Below are 27,156 nucleotides of genomic sequence, written 5' to 3' on the forward strand. Positions count from 1 at the left end.
CTTTGTCCATTAGCCTAGAGACTGAGTTATGTAAATGTTGACCACGCCTCCTCTTACTGGATGGGTCAGTTTTGTACAAAGTCAGCCAGTTAATAACGTGTAGCAATGTCAATGATGGCCATAACCAAACAAGTCCCAATAGTCATGTCCAGAGTAAAGTCAAGTCAGTAAACAGGTAAGTATCAGTCATCAAGTCAGAGTCATGCGCTAGCCCTGGCCAGCCGAAGCTGCGGGCGGGTTTGGATTCCCCTCGCAGCACACATAGAAGACTGTTCAGGTAAGTCAATGGTCGTTCTCCTGTGTGCTGCTTGGGGAATCCAAGCATGGGACATGCCAAAGCAATTAAGAGTCAGGGCGGGAGCTAGGCTGGTCAGGGCGCCCCAGAGAAGAAATCACACTTTGCAACACTCACCGCCCAAAGGAGGCCTCAGCCGAGGCAAACATGTCAACCTTGTAATGTCGAATAAATGGCGATGGCGACAACCAGGTAGCCGCCCTGCAAATTTCCTCCACTGAGGCTTGCATAGCTCAGGCCGCTGTGGTAGCTGCACTTCTGGTAGAATGAGGTGTAATGTGCCTAGGGACTGGTTGGGATTGGCTATCGTAAGCAAGAGCGATGCACGCCTTTAACCATCGGCCGATGGTATGGGAGGACACCTTCTGCCCCATGGATGATGGTTGAAAGGACACAAAAAGTGCTTCCGACCGTCTGAAGGACGCAGTGCATTTCACACAGCACCGAAGAGTTCTGCGCACATCCAGGTGGTGCCACTGGCGTTCCTGCAGATGGGAAGGACGGGGCAAGAAATCCGGGTGGATGAGTTCCTGAGCCCTGTGGAATAACGTGTTGATTTTTGGTAGGAAGGCTGGGTCCAAACGAAGGACGACTCTGTTGGGATGGAATATGCAGAGGTCCGCTCGAAGTGACAGTGCTGCAATTCGGACACCCTCCTGGCCGATGTAATAGCTACCAAAAACACAGTCTTAAGAGTCAGTAACCGAAGGCTGATGGATGTAATAGGCTTGAATGGAGAGGTCATAAGAGCCCTGAGCACCAATGTCAAATCCCAAGTAGGGTACCGATGCACAGTCTGAGGTCTGAGATTGGCTGCACCTTTCAAAAAGGATTTGACTGTGAGTGTTGAGATAATGAACGGCCCTGGCCGCCCCCAATTACTATGGCTAAGGCCGCAATCTGCCTACGAAGGGTGTTGGGTGCTAAACCCTTGTCAAGTCCCGTTTGCAAAATACTTGGGGTACCGAAGCCTTGAGGGGGTCAGCTCCGGTGCGGCGGCACCACCTGCAGAAGGCCTGCCAGGTGGCCTCATATATACAAGTAGTAGATGGGCGATGGGCCGCCTGAATAGTGTCAATAACCTTACTTGACTAGTGTAGTCCGGTTAGAATAGCCTGCTCACGTGCCACACGGCTAACTGTAGCAGCTGGGGGTTCAGGTGGATGAGAGCCCCCTGGTTGAGCTGGATCTGGTCGTCCAGAATCCTCCATGGACATGAGATCAACAGGTGCACGAGGTCTGTGTACCAGGGACGCCAGGACCACATCGGAGCCACCAACAGGACCTCCGCCTGCTCCGTCAGGATCTTTTGTATGACCAGCAGAAGGATTGGCAGAGGCGGGGAGGTGTAGAGGAGGCCGGCCGGCCATGGACTGCACAGGGCATCCACTCTCTACGCCCTGGGTGTCGCGTACCTGGTGTAAAATCACGGTAGTTGTGTGTTGTGAGGTTGCACGAACAGGTCCACCTCTGGATGGCAGAACTGGCAAGAGAGCTCCTGGAAGAGATCAGGGTGGAGTTGCCACTCTGCCTGGTCCACAGTGGCTCTGCTCAGCCAGTCCGCCTGTATGTTGGAATTGCCCGATATGTGTTCCGCCCGAAGGGACAACAGTCTGGTCTCCGCCCAGTGATGTAATTTCTCCGCCTCCAGCATCAGGGCCCTGGAGTGGATCCCCCCTTGGCGATTGACATGAGCCTTGGAGGCCACATTGTCGGTCAAGACCAATATGTGGTTGTGAGATACAATGTCCTGGAACTCTCGGAGGGCTCGCCGGATGGCCCGGAGCTCTAGCCAATTGATACTGTTGCTCAGCTCTTGACTCGACCAGCGACCCTGCGCGACGCGGTCCAGGACATGGGCCCCCCACCTGAATGCGGTCTGGTTCCTTAAATGGGCACCCTTTGAGGAGTTTGGAGGACGTCCACCACCGGAGGGACCTGAGAGGTTTGGGCGGGAGCCAAACCTTGATCTGGGAATGGCTGGTGTGTGCCCTCTGAAAGGGGAGCCAGTAGGAAGGCGGCGGAGGGGCGGAGCAGGAAAAAAAGCCCCGATGGCTCCTCAAAAGCACGGCAGCAGAGGAGGGGGCAGGGGTAACGTGGTGCCCAGCTCAGGTGCTCCAAGCAGAGGGGGAGCCGCTGCTGCTGCCACGGGCAGGGGCGCCAGCGGGAGCTTTGGCAGCTTCACTTCAGCCGCAGGGCTGGGCAGCAAATGTGGTGGTGCTGTTGGAGGAGGAGGAGATGGCAGCAGTTATTCTAGTTATTGCAATGAGCAATACTCATTGCTTCCATTATTGTAATCTTCATGCCTGAAAGATGACCTTTGCATTTTAAAAATAAATTATTTATGGAAAAAAGCCCAGTATCCATTTCAGGTTATGTAAGTAAAGTTAGATAGCTATAGAAAGTACAGATTAATATCTGTTTATATTTTGGGCTGTCTAAGGTCTTATTGCAGAATATTCCTAAAAAAATGACAAGAGCTTCCCTTATGTCTCGTATCATTATTATTATAATTTCCAAAATGCCAGAAGAGTAGTTGAGTGCAAGGAATTGCAGAGAAAGTCATCCAGCCTTGATTGAAAGGAAAAACTGAACATAACTCTATACAATGAAATGCTAGTAGTGCTTAAGCTTGTTCATGTTCCAGCAGAGTGGCTTGCTAAAGTGACTGTTTCATGTAAATTGAACTGAAGTTGTCCATTTAAAGTTGCATGTGGCAATCTAAGCATAGTGTCTTACATTCTCTTACAGCCCATATCAAATATTTATCCCCATCCAAGATGGATGATGGTCCTCTAGGAATAATGTATAAAATCTGGAGGAGTTGAGAGTATTATCTTAAGATGCCATCCTTTGTTTGATCTATATTGGGACTTTTAGGGTTCACAGGTTTCTACTTGATGATTAGACACATAGTTTAGTTTATAGTTTATAGTTTATTGGGATTTATAGGCCGCCCTATTCCCTGAGGGGACTCAGGGCGGCTTACATTCGTAGGGAAAGGGGGAGTGCAATATAAAACATAAACAGTGTATGAATAAAATAAACAGTAAAAACACAACTTTCATTCAGCATTCAACACTCGGGCGGGGTGAATTAGGAACTTATCCCCAGGCCTGACGGGATAGCCAGGTCTTGAGGGCTGTGCGGAAGGTCTGGACGGTGGTGAGGGTGCGAATCTCAACGGGGAGGTCGTTCCACAGGGTCGGAGCTGCTACTGAAAAGGCTCTCCTCCGCGTAGTCGCCAGTCGGAATTGACTGGCGGATGGGATTCGGAGGAGGCCCAATCTGTGTGATCTAATTGGTTGGAGGGAGGTAATCGGCAGGAGGCGGTCTCTCAAGTACCCAGATCCACTACCATGGAGGGCTTTAAAGGTGGTAAGTAATACCCTGAAGCGCACCCGGAGATCGACAGGTAGCCAGTGCAGCTTGCGGAGGATGGGTGTTATGTGGGTGAACCGCAGTGCGCCCACTATCACTCGCGCGGCTGCATTCTGGACTAACTGCAGTCGCCGAATGCACTTTAAAGGCAGCCCCATGTAGAGCACATTGCAGTATTCCAGCCTAGAGATCACAAGGGCTCGAGTGACTGTTGCGAGGGCCTCCCGGTTCAGGTAGGGTCGCAACTGGCGGACCAGGCGAACCTGGGCAAATGCCCCCCTGGTCACAGCCGACAAATGATGGTCAAAAGTCAGCTGTGGGTCCAGGAGGACTCCCAAGTTGCGAACCCTATCTGAGGGGTGTAAAATTTGACCCCCCAGCCTGAGCGATGGAACACTGGCCAAATTGTTGGGAGGGAAACACAACAGCCACTCGGTCTTGTCTGGGTTGAGTACCAGTTTGTTAACACTCATCCAGTTCTTAACGGCCTCAAGACCCCGGTTCATCACGTCCACCGCTTCATTGAGTTGGCACGGGGCGGACAGATACAATTGAGTATCGTCCGCGTATTGATGGTATTTTATCCCGTGCCTCCGAATGATCTCGCCCAGCGGTTTCATGTATATGTTAAATAGTAGGGGGGATAAGACCGAACCCTGTGGCACCCCATATGTTAGGGGCCTCAGGGATGATCTCTGCCCCCCGACCAACACCGACTGCGACCTGTCCGAGAGGTAGGAGGAGAACCACTGCAAAACAGTGCCTCCCACCCCCACTTCCCGCAGTCGTCGCAGAAGGATACCATGGTCGATGGTATCGAAAGCCGCTGAGAGGTCAAGGAGAACCAGGATGGACGCATGGCCCCCATCTCTGGCTCTCCAGAGATCATCGGTCAATGCGACCAAAGCGGTTTCTGTGCCGTAACCAGGTCTGAAGCCGGACTGGAAGGGGTCAAGGTAACTAGCTTCCTCCAAGGACCGTTGAAGCTGGAAGGCCACCACCTTCTCGCCAACCTTCCCAACAAAGGGGAGGTTGGAGACTGGACGGTAGTTGTTAAAAACGGCTGGATCCAAGGATGGTTTCTTCAGGAGGGGTCTCACCACCGCCGTTTTCAGCGCGGTGGGGAAGTGCCCCTCCCGAAGGGAGGCGGTCACGACCGCCTGGATCCAGCCGCGTGTCACCTCACTGCTGCTGGCAACCAGCCAGGAGGGACACAGGTCCGGTATACAGGTGGAGGCACTCACAGCTCGTATGGCCTTGTCCACATCCCCAGAGGTAACATCCTGAAACTCATCCCAGAGATGGTTTGCCAAGTAATCCCCCTGTGACTCGGCTGGATCTGCAGAGGTGGAGTCCAAGTCCGACCGAAACCGAGCAACTTTGTCCGCTAAGAACTGGGCATACTCCTCAGCCTTACCCTGTAGGGGGTCCCCCACATCCCTCCTATTTAGGAGGGAGCGGGTGATCCTAAACAGGGCGGCTGGGCGGGACTCAGCGGACGCAACCAAGGTGGCAATATGTGTTCTTTTAGCTGCCCTCAATGCCCTGATGTATTCCTTGGTGCATGTTGTCAGAAGTGCTCAGTTCGATTCGGACTTATCGGACCTCCACAAGTGCTCTAGGCGTCTCCTCCGGCGCTTCTTCTCCCAGAGCTCCTCGGTGAACCAAGGAGGTCTCTGGGATCCGCCGACCCGGAGGGGCCGTAGTGGCGCAATCCGGTCGAGAGACTCTGATGCCGCCGAGTACCAGGCAGCAACCAGGGTCTCCGCCGAACTGTGGGCGAGAGTATCAGGAATAACCCCAAGCTCCGTCTGGAACCTCAAGGGGACCATAAGTCGCCTGGGGCGGAACCACCTGGTCGGTTCCTCCTCCCTACGGTGGGGGTTTGGCCTCCGGAAGTCAAGCCTCAGTAGGCAGTGGTCTGACCACGACAGGGGTATGATCTCATTACCCCTCAGACCAAGATCACAAATCCACTGCTCCGAGAGGAATACGAGGTCGAGCATGTGACCCGCCGAGTGGGTTGGGCCCCGAATTACCTGGGTCAAGCCCATGGCTGTCATGGAAGCCATGAACTCCTGCGCTCCATCAGAGTGTTCACCGAGCGAAGGCAAATTAAAGTCCCCCAGAACCATGAGCCTGGGGAACTCAACTGCCAGCTCGGCTACTGACTCGAGCGAGGGGAGGGCTGCTGCAACGCAGTTGGGAGGCAGGTACGTTAGCAGCAAACCCACTTGACCCTTGAGGTCCAACTTCACCAGCAGGGACTCACACCCGACAAGCTCCGGAGCAGGGATCCTACGAGGTGCTAAAGACTCCCGGATAACAATAGCCACACCGCCACCCCTTCCCTGGGCTCTCGGCTGATGATGCACCTGAAGTCCTTCTGGGCACAGCTCTCCAAGGGGGACTCCTCCCTCTGGGCCCAGCCAGGTTTCAGTAATACATGCCAGGTCTGCCCTCTTGTCAATAATTAAGTCCCGGATGAGGGGAGCCTTGTGAACAACAGACCTGGCATTTAGCAACAACAGCCTGAGACCAGGGTCCTGACTACTCGCGCCATCTGGCCTCGGAGTGAGACTCATAGGGCCGGAAGGAGGGATCTCTGTGATGTAGCGAGCCCTCCTTCCCCGGTAATGGCCAGCCCTAAAGTCCCCGCCATATCTGCCCCTCCCTGCTACGACCGCAATGCTCCGACCCACTCCCGTGGCAATAGTCCCCCCAACCACCCCGGTGACCCCCGCATTCCCCAGCAGGCCCTCCGAGTCAGACATAATCATTCACTCACACAAGCAGTCCCCACGTTAAAGTTAAAACAGAAAAATACAACAGTAATTGCAATAAAAGTGGGACCATTCACTCAATTACAAGCATACACATACATATCCCATGCTAAGGCAGAAGGAAGAAGAGAAAAGAAAAGGAAGAGTTTGTTTAAAAAAAGAAATAGAAAAGAAAACATCTCTTTGTAAGAGATGCTGGTGTTTATTATGAATGGCTTTAGGAGGTTGTTCTTGTTTTGTGGAATTTGTACCCTAACCTGCAGATCTTTAGCAATTCAAACTATTTTCTAAAAGCAGCCTTACTTGATCATATTTGTACATTGTTGTTGGCTGGTTTCAAAGAAAATACAAGAAATCATCAATTAGATGTTATTTGGTTGAATACAAGGATTCCTGATTAATACTCCAACTTCAGACAGGACTGTTTTAACTGTAACATAAGGCAATGGATTTCTGAAACACTGCTACAGTATGGGATTCCTTAGGAAGGTAACAGGAGGAAATTATGTTACAGAGAGATTGGTATTAATATGCTCCATGATTTATTATTAAAAAAAATGTTGACTTGCAAATTTGCCCAGCTGAAGGAAGAGCTATCCCACAAAGAGCAAAGTCATAGCAGAGAATTGGAAGGAATGAGGCTTGAGGTTACCCAACTAACATGGGAACTGCATCAATGTGAAATCACAATTGCTTCTTCTTTGGATTCTACTTTAAGCTTAGAGCAACAACTAAAAATAGAGAATGAAAAAGTGGAGCAAAAGACAATAGAGCACACAAGTCTTAAAGCTGTCAAGTTTGAACACCTCTGGGGTTTTTTTTTTCCTAAAGGGTTAGAGGTGCAAGGATCTTGTAACCTGACAGCTTTAAGACTTGCGCACTTCAATGCCAGAGTTCCTGAGCCAACATTTTGGTTGCTAAGCAGGAGCGTTGTTAAGTGATACTGATATTATATAACACTTTTAATTAAGCGGGTATCTTGAATAAACATAACTTTGAGTTTCAAATAATACTGATTTCATTGTTGTCTTAGATAACATCTGTGAAAAAAATTCAGGTGCTCAGGCATGAAAATGTGCCGCTCAAACATTATACTTTTCTGCTCACACTGAAAAAAAATTAGAGGAACATTGGTGACCAGCCTTGATTCCCTGCTGGATGTAATACTGGGGCTGGTGGATCACGTTGAGGCAATAATATGGGGGGCTGGCTACCCTCCCCAGCAGCCTTAGTTGCTGCCTTGGCCTTTTCTTTCCACCTGTGGGCCCTATCCGGAGCTCCGGATGTGTCCATAGGCCTTTGACTGGGAACCCTGGAAACAGCCCTGCTGGGCCTCGAGCTAACCCCCACCTGGGCAGGGGGTTGGGAATCGGTAGAAGGCTCTACAATACCTCCTGAGGTGGATTGGTCAGCCATTCTACACAAAGAATTGAAAAAACTCAACCGCATTGTATCAGAAGTTTTGTAGCAACTGAACGAGCCGCGTGGCAAGCAGGAGCTGCAAAAACGATCCTCTCACTAAGCTAGCCAAGCCGAAGTGAGGGAAGTGGGAGGACCGATGACGCAGTCTCTCCCTTTAGGCGCGAAAAGACTCACAACGCCCTCTTCTGGCTGCTTTAAGCGTGTGCGCGAACAAACGGTCCCAAAATGGCGACCGCAATAAAGGCGTGAAATTTGAATATTGCCGCAGCTGACAACGTCACTCATAGGCTCTCCGCTCAGCAGATGCCTGCAGCGGAACCCATGCTCTCCACAAGCGAGCGGCGGGGGGCCAATTATCTGGAAAACAGCACTCCGCGCAAGGCGAGTCGTTTTCAAGGTAGGCAGTGCGGGCGGAGAAACGAGCCCAAGGCGCGAACGGCAGGGACAGCAAACGGCGGCGAAGCAATCTCGCATTGGCAACAGTGGTCGCTGAGCTCTGATTGCAATAGCCCCCGAGGCAATAAATATCTAGCCCGGCGTTGTAAGAGCTCTGGCAGGCAGCGAACTGCCGCCTCTCCCTTTAACCCTGCAATAACCTTTTTGAATCGGTCCCAGCAACTTGTTGAATCCAAGAATAGGTAGAATTTTGTCAATTAGTCTGGAGAAAATTGGTATACATCTCTTCTGGCTGGACTGAGTTAAAAAACTGACCCATCCAGTCAGAGGAAGCGTGGTCAACATTTACATAACTCAGTCTCTAGGCTAATGGACAAAGTTAACCCATGCTTGGATTCCCCAAGCAGCACACAGGAGAAAAGAGACGCTCATCAGTCATGGCACCACAGGACCAAGCTGCAGCACTGTACGCATAAGGTAGGAAGATGGGGAACTAACTATTAAGAGGACACTTTTGTCTTCATTTCCTGTTGTGGACCTCCCATTTGCCGACTCAGAAGAGTTAGTGGATTGAAGCAATTACACTTCTCCAAAAGTTATTAAGATTCAAACTGTGTCCCTCCCACCCCAGGAAAACTTTCTATTTTAAAGTTTCTTTATATTTACCTTCATACACAATTCAGGATCATCATCCAATACTACATAGCAACGTTTCTGACGCTCCTTGCTGATATAGTCGAAATAGAGGGTAAGAACAGGAAACTCACGCTCCAGGTCCTAGTTTCCAAAAAGAAATAATTTTCCCATCAGAAAAAAATACGGACTCGTTATTTAAAAAAAATAAATCACTAAATATCAGTTAATTCCTATGCGCCTGACTGTCACCCAATATCTTATCTGTGGATGTTATAAATTAAAAGACTCATGAATTTATACTGTACATTTTGCTTCTATCTCTATTAATAATGAGTAGCAACTTTACCTCCACAAGATGAAAAAAAAAATCACAAAATGATTTTGATTCCCAGTTTCTAACTAGTACTTACATACTGCCTTTCTGTGATTTAAACACAGTTCATTGTGCCTCAAAGATTGTCCACTTTAAGAAACAGACAATGCAGCCACCTTAATACGCAAAGGTATCATTCAAACAACTTACAAGAAACTATCATGGAGACCTCACTGAGATCCTGCTACAATGCTGCTTATGCATAGCAATAGCAATGGCAATAGCACTTAGACTTATATATCGCAGTGCTTTACAGCCCTCTCTAAACAGTTTACCGACACAGCATATTGCCCCCAACAATCTGGGTTCTCATTTTACCGATTTTGGAAGGCTGAGTCAACCTTGAGCCAGTGAGAATCAAATCGCTGGCAGTCAGCAGAATTACCCTGCAATACTGCATTCTTACCACTACACCACCACAGATGATGTTAGTTCTGGGCGCACTAAGCTGGACTTGGGCAAAGTAAAAGAATTGAATCATATGCATTCTGATCATATTCATAATTAATATTCAGGCAACAGAGCAGATCTAACCTATTGCAAATCCAAATCCACTCATTTTATGGATGATAAATTGCCAGGGATTAAAACTGTGGCAAGAAGCAACACTAAACAGAAAGTGGGCAGAGCCCAAACCATAAAGGCTTTCTCTACAGTTTCCAAATTTCTATAGCCACATATGCAGAAACTGCCAGATTTAGCTGTGAATTTTCTAGTTTTAGCTTTTAATTTCCTAACTCTAATGCAATCAATGGAAGTGGGGGAAGTAAGTTTTTGAAGCTTTCCTTCAAGGAGATAGCTTTCCTTCAAAAAGAAAAATATTTTGTTTCAGCCCTACAGTGTATAGGTTACAATGCAAGAATGAGAGATAAAACAAGACAGCAAATATAACCCTCAGCTGAGTACCACTGGCTATTCTAGAAAGTGTCTAGGTTCTCAAATCACTTGAAGCCAAAACTTACTAAACAACAAAACTTGATTCATAAAAAGTAAAAGCCATAAGTCTCAACTTACCAAGCACTATGGCCAGATACACACAACTTGCTGTGCCGAAATCAAACCAAACATAGTACAGTTTAGCTTAGCATGTAAACCCGAACTGCAGGTATCCCCAGAATTAAGAATGCATATACGTAGAGATCCAGTTAACCACTGAACAATGACAAACTAGTCTGCAGGATAGGCTGCTTATTATAAATCGGGCATGGAAACAGCTGAAATCACCTTTCTTTTCCAGTGCATTTTTGATGTCTCTGCTTTCTGAAGACTCTGTAGTTCCAGCCTGTGTAAAACCTTGGCTGCTTTCAGCTCCACTTCCATAACATGTTGGGCAGTGACTCTCAGGAAGATCCAGTCTGGCTCTGGGTCGCCATCACGTTCTATCTGGCTTACTAGCACAGGCTGACAAAGATCCACTGCCGAGATTAATATAATTATTAGTTTCACATGTTTCCTATTCAGTTTTAGCAGATCAGAACGCCTGAAATCCCAGATATTAAAAGACTAACCACAGAAACCACAGGGTTTCAAAAACCATGAAAAATGAGACAGCTTTGATATTTAACAATAATAAAGGATGTAAGCGAAGATACTCTAGTGACAAAAATTCACAATATGATTTTGCTTGGGCTACAATGCTGGGTTTGGGGTATCAACCACCATCTAGTTGGAAATTGCCATGTCAGAAGGAACTAGACTCCCCAAACTAATTTCTAACATATCCTCATTTATATGACTGAACAAAAGAATTCTTTATAAAGAGCAAAGGAGAAATGTAGCTTCATTCATTCTGTAAGAAATATCTCAAACACAAATAAGGTCAAAGGCACAATCTGAGATCTCCTTTATCAAAAGTAGGATGTAGATTCTATCGAAGTAAAACATTTAACTGGCGTTAAGTTTTTCATTTCTCAGTAAATATTATTTGCTTCTGGAATTGCCTTTCCAAGTGCATCAACAGTGTGATTTGTTGAATGTAGATTTTTTGATAAGCTCAACTGATTTGACATCCCATGTTCACTGGCTGTGCAAATTATTTTTAGTTTGTTTGGCATCACTGGAGATGTTGCCAACACAGATGAGGGAAGCAATAAAAGCTCACGTGAAGAACATTCTATTAATAACAGTGGCAGATTCCAGAAATTGAGAGGAACATATTTACACTCCTTTCCTTGTGAAGGAGCAAAGAACAGAAAACCTCCCCTAGTCACCAACTATCTCCATGATAGTTATCCAGTACTATTTACTTCAATGGGATTGAAACATAGGGTAAATGTGTTTTGTGTCAAATGTTGGATAGTTACAGATTTTTCTGTAGCAATCTCAATATTAAAATTTATATATCTTTATTTCACAAATTAGTTCCTGAATTTTGTATAAAATGACTACGTACACTATTCTGGTAAATTGCTACAAATTCCCAGGCTGAACTGTTTTTACTCTACTACAGGGTTGCAGGACTACTTTCTCCAGAAGGATGTCTATAATAAGAACAAGGATATTTTTCAATAGAGGGTGGCTCCCATCTCAGTTTCCCTGAAAGAAGGATTTTTAAAAAAAGAATTGGAGAAAGTGCCTACTGTATATGTTTTTATAATTCAGGATGACTACAGACAAAGATGCTAAGAAGCCTGAAAGCATCTGAAGATTAATTTCAGTTGGAGCTGCTTGCCTGCTTAACGTCAAGGCTAAATTTTAATTGCATTACTTAAGTCTCTCTTCTCTTCCCTTCCCTATTCAATGTCTCTTAATCTACCCCATTCAATTTTGCTTCCACTCCCTCTTTCCTTCCCAGTGAAGCAATTTCTTCTCTTCATTCATCACCAGCAGCAGAATATGTGTTACCTGTATGGTTTTGTGTGGTGTGTACATAAAGAGAGAATGGCTGATATATGCAGATAGGAATCAAACAATCTTATTTATAGACAAATGATTCAGCAGCTATTTACTTAATCAATATCTATATGTGCTGCTTCTTTCTGTTGTATATACACCGATACATGCTTTTCAAAATTTCTAGAAGTAACAGTATTATTTCCATTTTGGTTCATGGTTTCCACTTCAAAACTTTTTCTTTCATTTTAAAATAAAAATTATTTAGAAGCAGCCAGTTCTTATGATACCTAAAATCAAACTTTAATTTCTTGCCCAATAGGGCCCAAATATTTTCTGCTGCTACTAGAAACATCAGTAAATTCCTAGTTAGAATCAAGAAGTTTCTAAGACTTCCATGTTATCAATTAATAATATTCACAGTGAGGCAGTTGAACCAAGACATTTAGTTTCCATTCCAAATTATTATTGGTTAAGGAAAAAAACCCTATTTATATGCTTTGAAATCAGGAAATCTATAATCACCAGTTTTATATGAAAGCAGAAATGCTAGGCATTTGTTCTTTCTATGAAAATTAGTCAGTGACTGGGGTTTGGGTAAATATTTAAGAGAAATAATATATGCATTGCTTTCAAAATATCTCTTAGCTTAGAAGTCATATTTTGTTTCACCCCGTTTACTTTTTCCTATAAACTCAGGATTTTACAATTTATTTAAAAAATCTGAATGGGAATATACTCAGTTAAAATTATTGCTGTGCTCCTTGTTTTATCCTGATTTTTTTAACAAACTCGAAACTTTAGAACCCAGATAATTTTTATCTTCATTGAAGAAACTTTTTACAAAGGCTAAAATAACAATTTAGATCCAAAAACCAAGACTGTGGCTATATGTGAATAATATACAAATAAACTGGAATACAGAACTGAAATATCATAGAATTCCATCTGCCAGTCAATGCCGACTGGCGACCACACGGAGGAGAGCCTTTTCTGTTGCAGCTCCGACCCTGTGGAACGATCTCCCCGCTGAGATCCGTACCCTCACCACCGTCCAGACCTTCCGCGCAGCCCTCAAGATCTGGCTCTCCCAGCAGGCCTGGGGATAGGTTCCTAATTCACCCGCCCGAGTGTTTGATTGTTGAACGAAAGTTGTGTTTTACTATTTTTTTCTTTGTTCACATTTTGTTTTGTTTTTGATGTTGCACTTCCCTCCCTTGTGATTGTAAGCCGCCCTGAATCCCCTCAGGGAAAAGGGCGGCCTATAAATTTTAATAAATTCAAATTCAAATTCAAATCAATGGCTTGTGTGTTAAGAAATGTTTGAATGTTTCTTATTGTTTAAAAATTTATTTAGTCCAGTAAAAAAAACATTTTCTGACATATTGGTCTCCTCAGCAGTTGGTTAAAAAAGGATGGCTGTCATTTATGTATGTGGAAAATATAATTAGTTTTGTAGAACATTATTATTATTTATTAAATTTATTGTCTGCCCATATTACCCTCAGGGTAACTCTGGGCATCTTACAATATTACTATATTTGCCTTGGGCATATCCATTATATATAATCCATAACAATTAATATTCTTTATTAATTAAAGATTAAAGCTACAGGGGACCAGGTAAATTTGGTTCAATTAAATGTATCAGCTCTCAGCCTTTGAGATGACTTTGTACTGTCAGAGAGGCAAGATCAGAAATATGATTTCCATAGTCTAGAGATCAGTGGTAGTCAACCTGGTCCCTACTGCCCACTAGTGGGCGTTCCAGCTTTCATGGTGGACGGTAGGGGTTTGCTGTAACTCCGCTTTATAAATTTTATAAAGTAAAGTTACTTCCCTACTTCATAAATCACCATTACTGTGGAACTGGTGGGCGGTTAGAAAATTTTACTACTGAGACACCAAAGTGGGCAGTAGGTATAAAAAGGTTGAATACCCCTGGTCTAGATTCTATTCACTGTTTTGTTTCTAAGTTACATATATTTTGTGATAATAGTTGAAATGAAATTCAGTGGTTGTTTGCAATTGTTATGTGTAACATATGTATTTGTATTGGTTTAAAAATTAAATGTTTTTAAAACATTTCTCACATACTCATGAGTATGATACAAACACATACTCGTATGAATATGCATATTCATACTAATATAATTATGTCGCGTGCAGAGACACGCACATGGGAGTGAGAAAATCCCAATGTGGAAATTTAAATGTCTGAAGAGTCACACTTACCCACAGAAATGGATAGTGGCCCAGGAACTATTTACCTTCCAGTATTTCTTCCTGATCTTTATCTTCTTTGACTATTGATCTATCATTTTCTGCTGTTGCTTTGGGATTTTCCACTGCAATTTCAGAATCAGGCAGGTCCGGGCCGTTTCCTTCTGCAGCATCAGGAAGTTTTTGCTCCTGCATGGTGCTCTTCTTCTGCTCTGATGTCCCACCAGAGCTGTCTAGAGAGTCTCCTGTGGGGCTGCTAGAGTGGACGGTAGACTTTGTGGGTCCATCTGCTTCTAGATGTCGCCTATACTGGAGCCAATTTTCCCCAAAACGATCCCGAACGTTGTCCATGCGCTCCATCTCTGCCTGATGTTGCTGAAATATATCTGTGAGAAGATAAAGCCAACCACTCCACATTTTGAAAACAGTTTCAGTGCACAGTCTATCTTGCAAGAGAAGTCCATAGTAATTTAAATCTCACCTTCCGAGAGAGGTTGAGTTCTGTACTCATGTTCTGTGTCACTGGGCTCAGAAATACTGGCCCTGCGAACTTTAATTCTCCCCTGTAACAAAACAAAGTTATAAGTAATAGCTAAAATTGACCCTCTCAAGCTCTTTACTTAAATGTTAAGTTATACTAACCTCACCAGATTTATGTCATACCTCTGAAAAGAAAGCTTTTTAGAAAGCATTTGGGATTCCAATCTGCTGTAGGGCTTTCAGCTCAAATAGTCACACTTTTAATGACTGGCTTCGCAACATTTCTACAACTCCCATAATTAAGGATCTTTTCATAATGTTGCATAAGTTATTACATTAATGTTAGGGCTTATTCAAAAAGAGTTGCTCCACTCTTACAATCACTGAACACACCGTACAAAAGCTCCCAGTGGAGAACAAAGGCTTCTTCTATCTTCTTCCTCACCACAACCAATCCTGCCAATTCCAAACCCTGAAGTATGTAAAATGGCAGAAGTACCTTCGTTCTCTTCCGAGATGATAGTATAGCAGATGTGCTGTCTTTAGGAGACTGGCTATCACTTTGGTCTGCAGCATAGGAACTTTCCAGGGCATTCCGGTTTATCATGATTCTCTCTGAGCCTGAAGGGCAGAGTGGTTGAGCAATGGCACGATTCAGGTTTGAGTGGTGCTGGGTGAAAAACAAACAAACCACAATAGGCTATAAATGGGTAAGAAGATCTTTTCCAAGGCTTTTTTTATTACTATTATTACTTTAGGGCAAAATGCCATCTTAGCAATTCTGAGGAGCTGCTTTGTATTACCATTAAAGTGAGAATCATCAGGCAAAAGGAAATGAAATAGAGTTTGCTTGAATGGACAAAAATATTATTGGTCTCTGCATATTCTATCATACAGTAATGAAAACACAGAATGAAACTACTTCAGATGAAAGGAGATTTTGGACCCACATTTTCACTGTAATACAAATCTGGAACATATACAGTTACGTAAGTGTTCCTACCTGTAAACTGGAGACAGACAAGGGTTCTTCATCAAGGAGGAACTGGCATTACAAAAAATTTGTATCAGTAAAATATTTACACGCTCATTTCTTTATTAAAATAAAACCTATCAAACCTACTTTCTACTTAAAGAATGGTTTAAAAATAGGAAATAAGACAGCAAATAAAAATATTTTCTAACACCAATATGTGGAAACTGTATGGTAATCACAAAAAAATAAAACATAGGAACAGAAGTAATGTCTTACATTTCTTCTCCTCTACGTAATGCCATATAAATCCTTTTTTTTCCAGGAAGCCCACCAACTCCTGGATATGCAAAGCAGAATTGGTGCTAAATCTGTTTTGAGAAGTTAGTTAACCTCAATTACAGTTCTCAATTAAGGAATATACAAATTAAGCACCAGGGGCAAACTTGTTGCTCTAAACTGGAATATAATATTTTCTTTTCTAGGAGATTGCACTTATATTTTATATTTTTGGTCTTCAAAGACCAAGATATCTACATGTGGCCCTCATTTGACAACCACTCATTCAGTGACCATTCAAAGTTATGACAATAACTTGCAATTATGGTGCTGCAGCATCCCACAGTGCTGTGATCACCATTTGGGACCTCCACTGCCTGCTTCTGATAAGCAAAGTCAATAGGAAAGGCAGCAAGAGGTTGCAAATGGCAATCACGTGATCGTGGGACATTGCAACCGCATGGGATTTACCTAACAACAGCAACTGGGGCTGACAGAACTGCTATTGTAAGTTGGCACAATCATGATGCTGTGCTTCATGACTCTGGTGCTTAATGACAGAGGTCCCAATTCCAATTATCATTGGTAAGGAAGGACTACCTGTAGTGATACAATTTTCAGCCTTTTCTGTCTAATGGAAGATTTGGGGTATGTTACCACAATCACATTGTGCTATCACAATCACATTGATTTTGATAGCATGATCCTGCGGGACTCTGGGAGCAAACAGGCTTCCAATTCCTGCAGTACTTTATCCTGCTGCAATTTCCCTGTTATCCTGTGTTTTTAGGAGGTGAGGGGTGGGGGCTGGTGCCTTCAAGTCAGTTTTGAGTCTTGGCACCTGTCTGGAGAAGTCCCTGCAGTTTTCTTGGTAAGATTCCAGAAGTGCCTTGTCCTGCTCTCCTTCCTAAAGGAGAGTGGTAAGAGAGAGAGAGAGAGAGAGAGAGAGAGAGAGAGAGACTGGTCATCCAGCTGGGTTCATGCCTAAAATGGGACTAGATTTTGCAGTCTCCTGGTTTCGCACTACACCAAACTGGCTCTCATCCCAGTCCTAATACTTAATACCCACTTAATACTTACATATTTTGCTGTTGACTAATCACTTTAGTCCAATCTTTTAATTATTCATAAAAAGGTGATAACATTTCTGAATAAACACATGCTATGTGTCTGGCTGATACAATTTCATCTTATGGACTTATTAGCTCCTTTATTCCACCATACAGCTATGCTGCTTTACTGTATTAGGAATATATAAACCAATTGCTACCTAAACACAGAACTATTGGCAACTGTTTTAAACAGATGAAGTTACTTTTTCTTCATACTGTAATTCTGGAAACTGACAACACAGGTTGGATACTCACATTACAAGAAATAGCTCTAGGAGACAAATGCACTAGAGTAGCAAGCCGGTGATTTGGATGAAACCATAAAGGATTTCCTTCCAGATGCAACTTAGAGATGGGGGAAAAAAAGAACACTTATATTCACTGCCGCAGACATGCCCCTCTGATTCCATTTTTCTGGGATTTAAAAAACAGTGTGTTGCTATGTCTTTCCCAACATTTCTCAAGGTACCATGCATAAATCTCCTCCGCACCTGGGTTAGGCTAAGAGTTGACCACAGGCCAAGTTTCATGGCAAAATCTGAAGCAGGACGCTGGGCCCAACTTTCTCACTACTACAGTACCCTTGCTCACCCAAGAGTTAATTCATCCAATACTGAAATACTATGACCAATCAGTGCTCTGCAATTATTACTGACTAATCATATTTTCCAGATTCTGTACAGTTTTAAACAGCATTCACTCTGAGCCACTGTTACCCCTAATACTACGGAATAACAGTGAATACTCACTCTTCTCAAGTTATGCAACCAAGCCAATGGTGCTAAGGCAGAGTGTTCCAGCAACAAATTATAGGCAATATCTAGGTGCTGAAGATTTGACAGTTGTTCCACACCTGTGAAGAAGCAAGCAGAGTACGTACCATTAGACAGAAGCCAACCTTTTTTCAAACTGTGTTTCAATTCTCCAATCTAGTCCAATATTTTATGAAAGTTTTTAGCCCTTTCACTATATCCTTACCATTAATGTTGGCTAGGTGGTTGTATCGGAGAATTAGGCTCATCAGTTTAGCCCGACTATGTAGCCCAAGTTCAGGCACCTTAGGCAGGAAATTATATGCCACATTTAAATATTCCAGCTCCATTAGCACCTGCAGGGAGAAGATGATAAATTTCAGCATTACTGAGTCATATTCTTCTCCATTCTCTTTTTCAGACTGAAAGTAATTTCTCCTCAGTTCTTTGCAACCGTAACCATATGTCATTCTCTCAACAACAACAATAATTTTCCATTGCCTTCTTGTGCGATTTTTTTCTACTTTCCAGTTTAGCCCACTAGTATTTCCTTCTCAGCATAGCTCTGCTGATATTTCCTGTCCAAATATAAACCCAATATAAACCTTGCATAGCATTGTGAGATCAAAGGCTACATGCTGCCACTTACCATATTTTTTCGGAGTATACGTCGCACCAAGGTTTTGAAGAGGCAAATTAAAAAAAAAGTAGGTAGGTAGGTAGAGGGATAGAGAGGGAGAGAAAGAAAGAGAAATATAGTAGATAGGTAGATAAAGGAATAGAGAGAGAAAACGAGAGAGAGAGAGAGAGTGAGTGAGTGAGAGAGAGAGAGAGAGAGAGAGAGAGTAATACAGTAGATAGGTAGGGAGAGAGAGTAGGTAGGTAGGTAGGTAGGTAGAGGGATAGAGTGGGAGAGAAAGAAAGATAAATACGGTAGGTAGGTAGGTAGGTAGGTAGGTAGGTAGGTAGGTAGGTAAAGGGATAGAGAGAGAAATAGAGATAGATACATAAATACAATAGGTAGATAAGGAGAGAGAGTAGGTAGGTAGGTAGTGGGATAGAGAGAGAAAGAGAAAGAGAGAAACATAGTAGGTAGGTAGGGAGAGAGAGACTAGGTAGGTAGGTATTTGTTTCCAGGTGTATTTATCCATGTGCTGGAGAAGGAAATCGCTGACAAACCTTAAGACTTTGTTTCTGCTGGAACAGCACTTGATCAATATATTTCTCATCAGTTAAAGAGCTTTGCAAACCTCTGAAAAATGGCCCGTTTTTCATGAAAACAGGCCCATTAATTTTCAAATAAAAGGTATGAATAGCCATGGGGGGGAGCTTGCAGAGTGCTCCTGGGGGCATGCCTCCCCCAAAGAGCAAAAAACAGCCCGTTTTTTGCAAAAATGGGCCTTGTCAAATAAATTGCATGCATAGCCTTATGGTGGCTTAGAGTGCTGCTGGGGGCTGGGGGGGCAAAAAACGGCCCATTTTTTGCTCATTTCTGCCCTCCCCAGCCTCCAGAAGCTCTCTGAAAGCCTTCATAAGGGTATGCACGGCTATTTTTGTGAAGGGGGAGGGGCTTCAGGAGGCAAAAAATGCTGTATTCGATAAATAAGACGCACCCAGATTTTCAGCCTCTTTTTTTAGGAAAAAAGGTGCATCTTATACTCTGAAAAATACGGTACCTGGCGCCTCATGAAAACACATCAAAAGTATTTCCCATCAGCTAGTTATATCTGATCAAGTGTTCATGAAAGCATAAAAGATTAAAGTCCTTGGCAGAACACTTTTTATCTTAAAATATTTAGATACTCTGCCAATGCTGCATATGACCTATCTCTGTTCTTAGCCAACTAGCACATGACAGCCACATGAGGCCCTTGGAAATAAGGAGGGCAGTAACTACACAGCAAGAAGATGCTGGTGGCCAAGGAGGACTGGCAGTTCTCCCATCCAAGAAGCATTTAGTGCAATTGCTAATTTGTTTCCTCATACTTTACAATTTCTTTATGAAGATACGGATTTTAAACACAGCAATTTAGTGTTTAGGGCAGACCCACTAAACCTGAAATACATTTGCTGTAACTCTTATCATAGGGAAGATTGTTTTGCATGGACTGCAGTCAACTCCTAAGATTATTTAAATCATCTCCAATCTGGGCTTTCTTCTAAATGTATTGGACCTCCTTTCTCATGCATGTCAGCCATGTTATAGTGTGTGTGTGTGTGTGTGTGTTTGTAAGAAGTGATACATAGGACCAGACATGCCTATCAAGAAAAAAATCAGGTAAGTTCATTAGAGGAAGGCAAAGCATTTTAAATACCATCCCCCCTGCAAACTTTTATTTATCTTGTAGTTATTGTTAGTTGTGAAGTTGTATCCGACCCATTGCGAACCCATGGACAATGTTCCTCCAGGCCTTCCTGTCCTCAACCATTCTCTGGAGTCCATTTAAGCTCACGCTTACTGCTTCGGTGACGTCCTCCAGCCACCTCATTCTCTGCCATTCCGTTCTTCTTTTGCCCTCAATCTTTCCCAGCATTAGGCTCCTCTCCAGTTAGTCCTTTCTTCTCATTAGGTGGCCAAAGTATTTGAGTTTCATCTTCAGTATTTGGCCTTCTAAAGAGCAGTCAGGGTTGATTTCCTATAGGACTGAGCGGTTTCATTGCCTTGCAGTCCAAGGGACTCATAGGAGTCTTCTCCAGCACCATAGTTCAAAGGCCTCAATTCTTTGGCGCCCAACTTTGGTTCAACTTTCACAGACATACATTGCAACTGGGAAAACCATAGCCTTGACTATAAACACTTTTGTTGGCAGGGTGATGTCTCTGCTTTTTAGTATGCTGTCTACATTTGCCCTAGCTTTCCTCCCCAGGAGCAAGTATCTTTTAATTTCTTGGCTTATCTATTTATCTAGTTATATACTTGCAACAGCAAGTTAGGAAAAGTATATCCATCCTGTCCCTTAGGCCTAGAGATCTCTTGTAGTTCACCAAAGATTTCAAAGCACTAAACCAACTGGGAATACAGATCAAAAGTAGCTTTCACCCAGAAAGAGTATGTAAAAGGTGGCAATCACATGACCCTGGGATGCTATAGGTATCATAAATACATGCCAGTTGCCAAGGACCCAAATTCTGATCATGTGACCGCAAGGATGCTGCAATGGTCAAAAGAACCATTTGTAAGTCACTTTTTTCAGCCTCACTGTAACTTCAAACAGTCGCTAAACAAATAGTTGTAAGTCAAGGACTACCTATTGAATGATGTGTCATTAGTGCACTCATAACAACCAACTGTTTTCATTCTCTAGAAATCCAAGTATGACAATCCCCACTTCATGTTGACTTTAATCAAAATATTCAAACAAGGAATTCAGAAATAGTCTTGATTCAAAGTTTCCTACAACAGATAAGTTATTAATCATGCCAGTCTACTTATTTTTTTCCGGGGCATCTGACTTGTTAATCACTGTTGGAACACTCTGTTGGTCAAGATGCAGCTGTGGCCTTATTTATCAAGACTTATGGACTATTCCTGTCTCCAACTACTAAGAGCAACATATCTAATTCTGTCAACTGGATTCTATAACCACTTACAAATTCAATTACTAGCATTCCTCTTCCTCCAGTATCTGTATAGTTCTATATTCAACTGAGATTTAAAGTCTTGGTATAATACTACTTTGGAATGGTAGCCTTAATTTTTCCAAAATTTTCCTAAATAATTTATTTTTGAACTTTATATTGTTTCTCCACTTTCTTGCTATAAATAATTAAAAACATTACTTAATGTATTACTTGAGCTTAAATATTGGCAGTAATATACTAAATGTAATACTTGAGCTTAAAATATTGGAAGTCATAGTGCAATTGCCCACCTTCACTAGAAAGGTGTAAAGAGGTTATAGCAAAATCCATAAACATCTATATTACTTGATTATTAGCATTCAGGAGTCAAGATAATAAATTTAACATTATGTGCATAAACATGACCTAGTGCAAAAAAAATCCCAAGACATAAAATTATCCATCCGTAAGTCACAAAGGGTACTAATAATATTATGGAGTGTCACAACAAGAAAGCCAATTGTTCCTTGAAATTTGTCTCTAATATTAAACTAAATTTGAATTTATTATAGGCCCCCACTCTTATGGGTAGGATGAATACTTAACCACTAGTAAATTACCATTATGGAAAAATTAAAAGCGTATTGTGGCACAAAAATTTCAAGATTTTATTTATCTATCAATATATTTTAAATGTTATAAACTTGAAATTAAAACTACCAAAGTGCCTTTTTGTAAGAAAATGAAAAATAATTACATACATTACTAGGATTGAATACCTATAATTCAGTGGTAGGTTTCAATTTCTTTTATTACCAGTTTGCTCATGAGTGTGCATAATACTTCTGCACATGCACAGAAGCGTCCAAGCAGGTGGGCGGGGCCTCCCGCTGCCACCACTACCTGTTCGCCCTGGTCAAACCAGCAGAAACCTACCTCTACTATAATTAAGTAAAAAAAAAGTAATTAAAATATTTAAAATAGCCTCTCACCCCAAAAATAAAAATAAACATTTTTAACTTTAAAAGATAAAATAGAAAGAAGCAAATCGAAAGGGGCAATGTTGTAAAAGTCTATTTTCAGGATGCTAGAAGAACTCTATCTTTGGTATATATTTTACCTATTCAGAACTGTTATAACAAGGAAAATATAAGGAACTTCAAGAACTTTATAGAGCAGAAACACAGAAAATGGAGCATTAAGTGGAAATAAAATGTCACTAAAATTTCAAGGAAATGTGATGCTTTCTCTGATAACAGGTTTTTTTGCTTAAATGATGAAAAATACCATTTACTGTTAGCAGACTGTTGTCATTGGAGCTGTTAATTGGCATAGTTAACTTCAGAAAGGTAGCACTGAGCTCACTGCCAGATACTTACAGTCAGGTAGTGCTGGCAGTCCTGGATGAGATTATGACTAAGATCCAAAGCCTTCAGGACATTTAATAATTGCTTAATAGAGAGAAGAAAGAGAAAGAGTTTAATGATTACAAATAAACCAAATCCAAAGAACAAGTATCTAACACTGAAGATGGTAAATTACAGTACAATCATTCAAAAATCCCTCCTATTCCATTTTCTGAGAAAGATAGTCAATAGATAAAAGACTATGGTATTAGACTACCATCAGATTGTGTGCTTATTTCTAGCAACTACCCTCTGTGCAATATTCCATTTTAAAAAGGATGCGATTTCACCAATTACTACACCTTACTTGCACAACAGTTGATCTAAAAACAATGAGACCATGGATTCTAGTCCTAATTTAGGCATGAAAAAACTGGCTAGGTGACTTTGGGCCAGTCTCTCTTTCTCAACCCAACTCAGTCACTCAGGTTGTTGTGAGGAAAATAGGAGAAGGAAGGAGTATTATATGATTGCTGCCTTCAGCTGTATAGGTGAAAAACCTCATACCAGTGAATCATCCAAGGTTGCAATAGAATTGTAGCTGAAGTTGGCTGTATGTAATTCCAGCCAAGGAAGTGCAGAACTAAGATCTCCACCACATGCAGAAAGGATCTCCTGTAAATAAAGACAATTGATAACATGATGATAAAATTAGGGTGGCCACCTCAGCAACCTGCTTTTAAGTTTTTGCTTCAAGACTGAAAGACATTTCACACTAGGAAGCACTTTCAATATTCACGGGAAAAAAATATTGTGGTGGTTGAACATACTAGGTATAATGGACTCCTTACTGTCCATTAGCTCAGACATTCATAAAGAGGGGAGATTGTGAGAAAAAAGATTCATGATTGAACAGGAGTAGGAAACTATACTTTTTATATTATATTGTTATATTATTAACATAAAGCCTTTTTTCCAATCCCAGCAACTACACTACTGAAGTTTGATGGCAAACTGCCAAGAAATCAAACTGCAATTTGCAATGAGATTTTTGACAGAAAAGGCACTTTAATTCTTCAACATATCAGAATTCATACATTCCATAACAGTATCTTCATGTTATACAATGTATCTTCATGTTATATAGCTCTCAACAACTGTCACAACTTTGTTTTTACAAAAAGTGATCATAAATCACATTCTTGTAAAATAGCAATATACCATCTACAGAGTATGTAATTATATTTATTATTAAACTATACATGATATTGTCTATGGAGATTCTCAGTCATCCAGGTCATGGTTGTCTCAAAGATGCCTTTTCAGGAGGCAACTGGACTTTCTGGTTTTTCTTTGAAGATGTTTCGCTTCTCATCCAAGCACTTACTCTGAGCCACTGCCACCCCTAATACTACTGAATAACGGTAAATACTCAATCTTCTCAAGTTATGCAACCAAGCCAATGGTGCTAAGGCAGAGTATTCCAGCAACTCTGGAAACTTCTTCAGATCCCCACCATCCAGTCAGATCTGAAAAAGCTTGGATGAGAAGCAAAACGTCTTCAAAGAAAAACCAGAAAATCCAGTTGCCTCTTGAAAAAAGCACCTTTGAGATGTACATGATATTCATTATAATTTATTGCCTTTCGCAAAAAGTATTTAAAAACCAGAATAGGACCAGATCAGATATAGGAATATACAATTTGTAGAGAAAGTTCACTGAATGAGGAGGAAATGACAGAGACTTAAGACCATTTTTTCCTTACTAAGAACTGTTTCTTGTGAGTTTAAAAGCTGCAGGAAGAAGCAATATTATTAAGGCCAAACAACAACAACAACAACAACAACAATCTCCCTCCCCTTTCGTCTATGTGAACTTCCGCTTCAAATCATAGTGTTCCATAAAACTCATCAGGAAAATATTAAAGCAGGTGCCTTATGACACTCTGTGCAAAATGCATATTTTTTGCCAACCATTATTTTCCTGATGGTACAAAAAAGTCCAATATGAAATATCACCACTCACTTCTAGAGAATTCACACATCTGGAACAGGTCAAAGCCTCTAACTGGGAATAAACAAACCTCAGGCCCTGAAGACAGTGCAGAGGAACACATCTCAACTAAAGGGAACAAAAAGAGAAGAGTGAATATAAAAAAAAAATCAATTGCAGGTTCAATAATCTTGTCCTGTATGCATATATATACATGGGGATATGTATTCTAGACAGAGTAAAGAAATGGTTTCTCTCCAGATGTTGCTGAACAACTGCCAGCATTCCACATCCATGTCCCTGCTAGTTATCAATTCTTAAAAGCTGTTCTGCAGCACGTTATATCGCGTTTCAGCTTTGTCTGCCTCTGGAACAGTAGAATCCTATTTATTTCATATGTATTTTTCCTTAATTCAAACAATTCCACCTTGCAAAAATAGAGCTACAGTATGATTATACAATTTTGTGAGCTTTTTCGAGTCCTATCTTTCATGCTATTATGTAATTGTTATATCAAATTTAGAAAGACTCTTTTTAGATCATGCAGCACACTAAAATTCGTTTCCATATTTTGAAAAAAAAAATCAAATATTCGGGGGGGGAAAGACTTAAGTATGAAATATCCCACTATCCAGCTATCGATATATGCTTCGGAGAAGTACTGCTTTACTCCCAGAGATAATACCAAACCAAAACTTACTCCATACTTAAAAGGACTCTGTAGTAGTACTTGAAACTCACCTCTAAACGTCGCAATGATTTAAAGGGAGAAATCTTCACAGGAGCTGGTACAGAACATTCAGGAACAAATATGAGCTGAAAGAAACATAAAAAGTGACACCAACTATTAGCAAAGGTATCTAATATTGCAAGCTCATCTTATCCCCAAATAATATGCAGTTCTGTTGCACCCCAAGTATATAGTCGCTAGAGTTCCAGTGTTCTAATCTAGCTATATCTTGCATGCTGACTAATAAAGAGAGTACTAAAGCATACACTTCCATTGGGGGTTGCCTTTGCATGATAATTCTATCTAAGAATCTCAGAGAAGCAACAGTAGCTGATGTGGGAATCTGGGAAAATGGGGTTCATTTTCCCCATTTTGTTTTCTGGTTTTCCTCACTAAACCAAATTCAGGAAGATAAAGCTCAAAGAAAAAATGAATAGAAATGGGATGGCTGTAGATTTCTTTCATGATTTATTCATTACTCTTAGATTTCCAATAATACATTTAAAGCAGTCTTTTATGTAATATTAAACTACTTTATCATGCTATTCCTTAATGCTTTTTTTCATAAACTCCTAACCCATAATTCCTCAGAATAATTTTTACAATTACTCTTGCATAGGCCAAAAAATATACCTAAATTCTACATTCTGTTATGTGAAAGCCAAATCTAACAACTACTGTAGATAGCAGGCATAAGATACAACCTAGAAGGCCCTCAAACTCACTTTACAGGCAAAACAATTGCTATGACAAAGCAAACTCAGTGAAGAACAAAATGGAGCAAAGATTAATGTTTAAATAGAGATTTCAATGGCAATCTTCTCATGATAAAGTTATCATGAAGATATAAAGGCTGACTATACGCTGATCATTTAGCTAAAAATATTCCAGAGAATAGAAACTTGAAAAGGGGGCAGAGGCATGCAACAGATGCCATTATCATCACATCAAATAGTATATAGTAATAAATAGACATGAGGGCCTTAGATAATCATCACAGTATCTATTCCATGACAGGAGGGTGAGATACCACGTTCCCTTCTGCTTTGTTAAGGAGGTTTCAATTTTTTAAATAAGTGAACTCTCTATAACAATTCAAGCACACCTTTACTCAAGTGTCCACTATGCAAGCTTTGTATGTTCTCATACAGACCATATGTTGTAATGAATAGTTTCAAGACTTTATCTCATTTCTCATTTAAAGGTTAAAACTTGAATTTAGTTTCTTTAAATAGTAATACAGCTTTTCAATTAATTTCGTAATACACTAAATTACAGAGTGCCACAGCATAACTATCTCAAAATAGGAAGCATAGTTCAATCCATTCCTGTATATAATCCCCGTTCTTGCTAAATGTTTCAGGACTATCAAAGCCTGAATTTACAAAAAGATTACAAATCTTTTCCCTACTAGTAAAAAAAAAATTTGATGGTTTTATACACTTCCCTATGCAGCATCTCCAACCTTGAAAAACCCAAGACCAAGAGATACAATTAACATGTCAAAGAAAGGCTCAACTTCAGAATAATATAGTCTCTATTTTTATTCAGATCTCAAAAATAACATCTATCACTTTTTGTAATTTTTTT

At 41.7% G+C, this 27,156-nt stretch overlaps 1 protein-coding gene across 11 annotated transcripts in view; it reads right to left on the reverse strand.

Moving 5' to 3' along the window:
* STK11IP (serine/threonine kinase 11 interacting protein) overlaps positions 1–27,156 on the reverse strand; it is a 45,542-nt gene that overhangs the window by 8,081 nt on the left and 10,305 nt on the right. For all 11 annotated transcript variants that reach the window (XR_015696421.1, XM_087713445.1, XM_087713466.1 and 8 more), the window contains 13 exons: positions 25,578–25,652; positions 24,870–24,965; positions 23,412–23,519; positions 22,878–22,949; positions 18,164–18,293; positions 17,935–18,038; positions 17,441–17,530; positions 15,825–15,866; positions 15,321–15,491; positions 14,823–14,904; positions 14,389–14,727; positions 10,511–10,701; positions 8,944–9,054 (listed from right to left, as the gene is read on the reverse strand). Coding sequence is in view for 10 of the 11 variants with exons in the window: in XM_087713445.1 (XP_087569571.1) it covers positions 8,944–9,054; positions 10,511–10,701; positions 14,389–14,727; positions 14,823–14,904; positions 15,321–15,491; positions 15,825–15,866; positions 17,441–17,530; positions 17,935–18,038; positions 18,164–18,293; positions 22,878–22,949; positions 23,412–23,519; positions 24,870–24,965; positions 25,578–25,652 (1,611 nt within the window). In the remaining variant the exon portion in view is untranslated. The remainder of the gene's footprint in view (positions 1–8,943; positions 9,055–10,510; positions 10,702–14,388; positions 14,728–14,822; positions 14,905–15,320; positions 15,492–15,824; positions 15,867–17,440; positions 17,531–17,934; positions 18,039–18,163; positions 18,294–22,877; positions 22,950–23,411; positions 23,520–24,869; positions 24,966–25,577; positions 25,653–27,156) is intronic.

Source organism: Thamnophis sirtalis, unplaced genomic scaffold (genome assembly GCF_051295495.1).
Source record: "Thamnophis sirtalis isolate CommonGarterSnake01/CBP01778 unplaced genomic scaffold, rThaSir2_p1.2 scaffold_1, whole genome shotgun sequence".
In the NCBI taxonomy this organism is placed as follows: domain Eukaryota; kingdom Metazoa; phylum Chordata; class Lepidosauria; order Squamata; family Natricidae; genus Thamnophis; species Thamnophis sirtalis.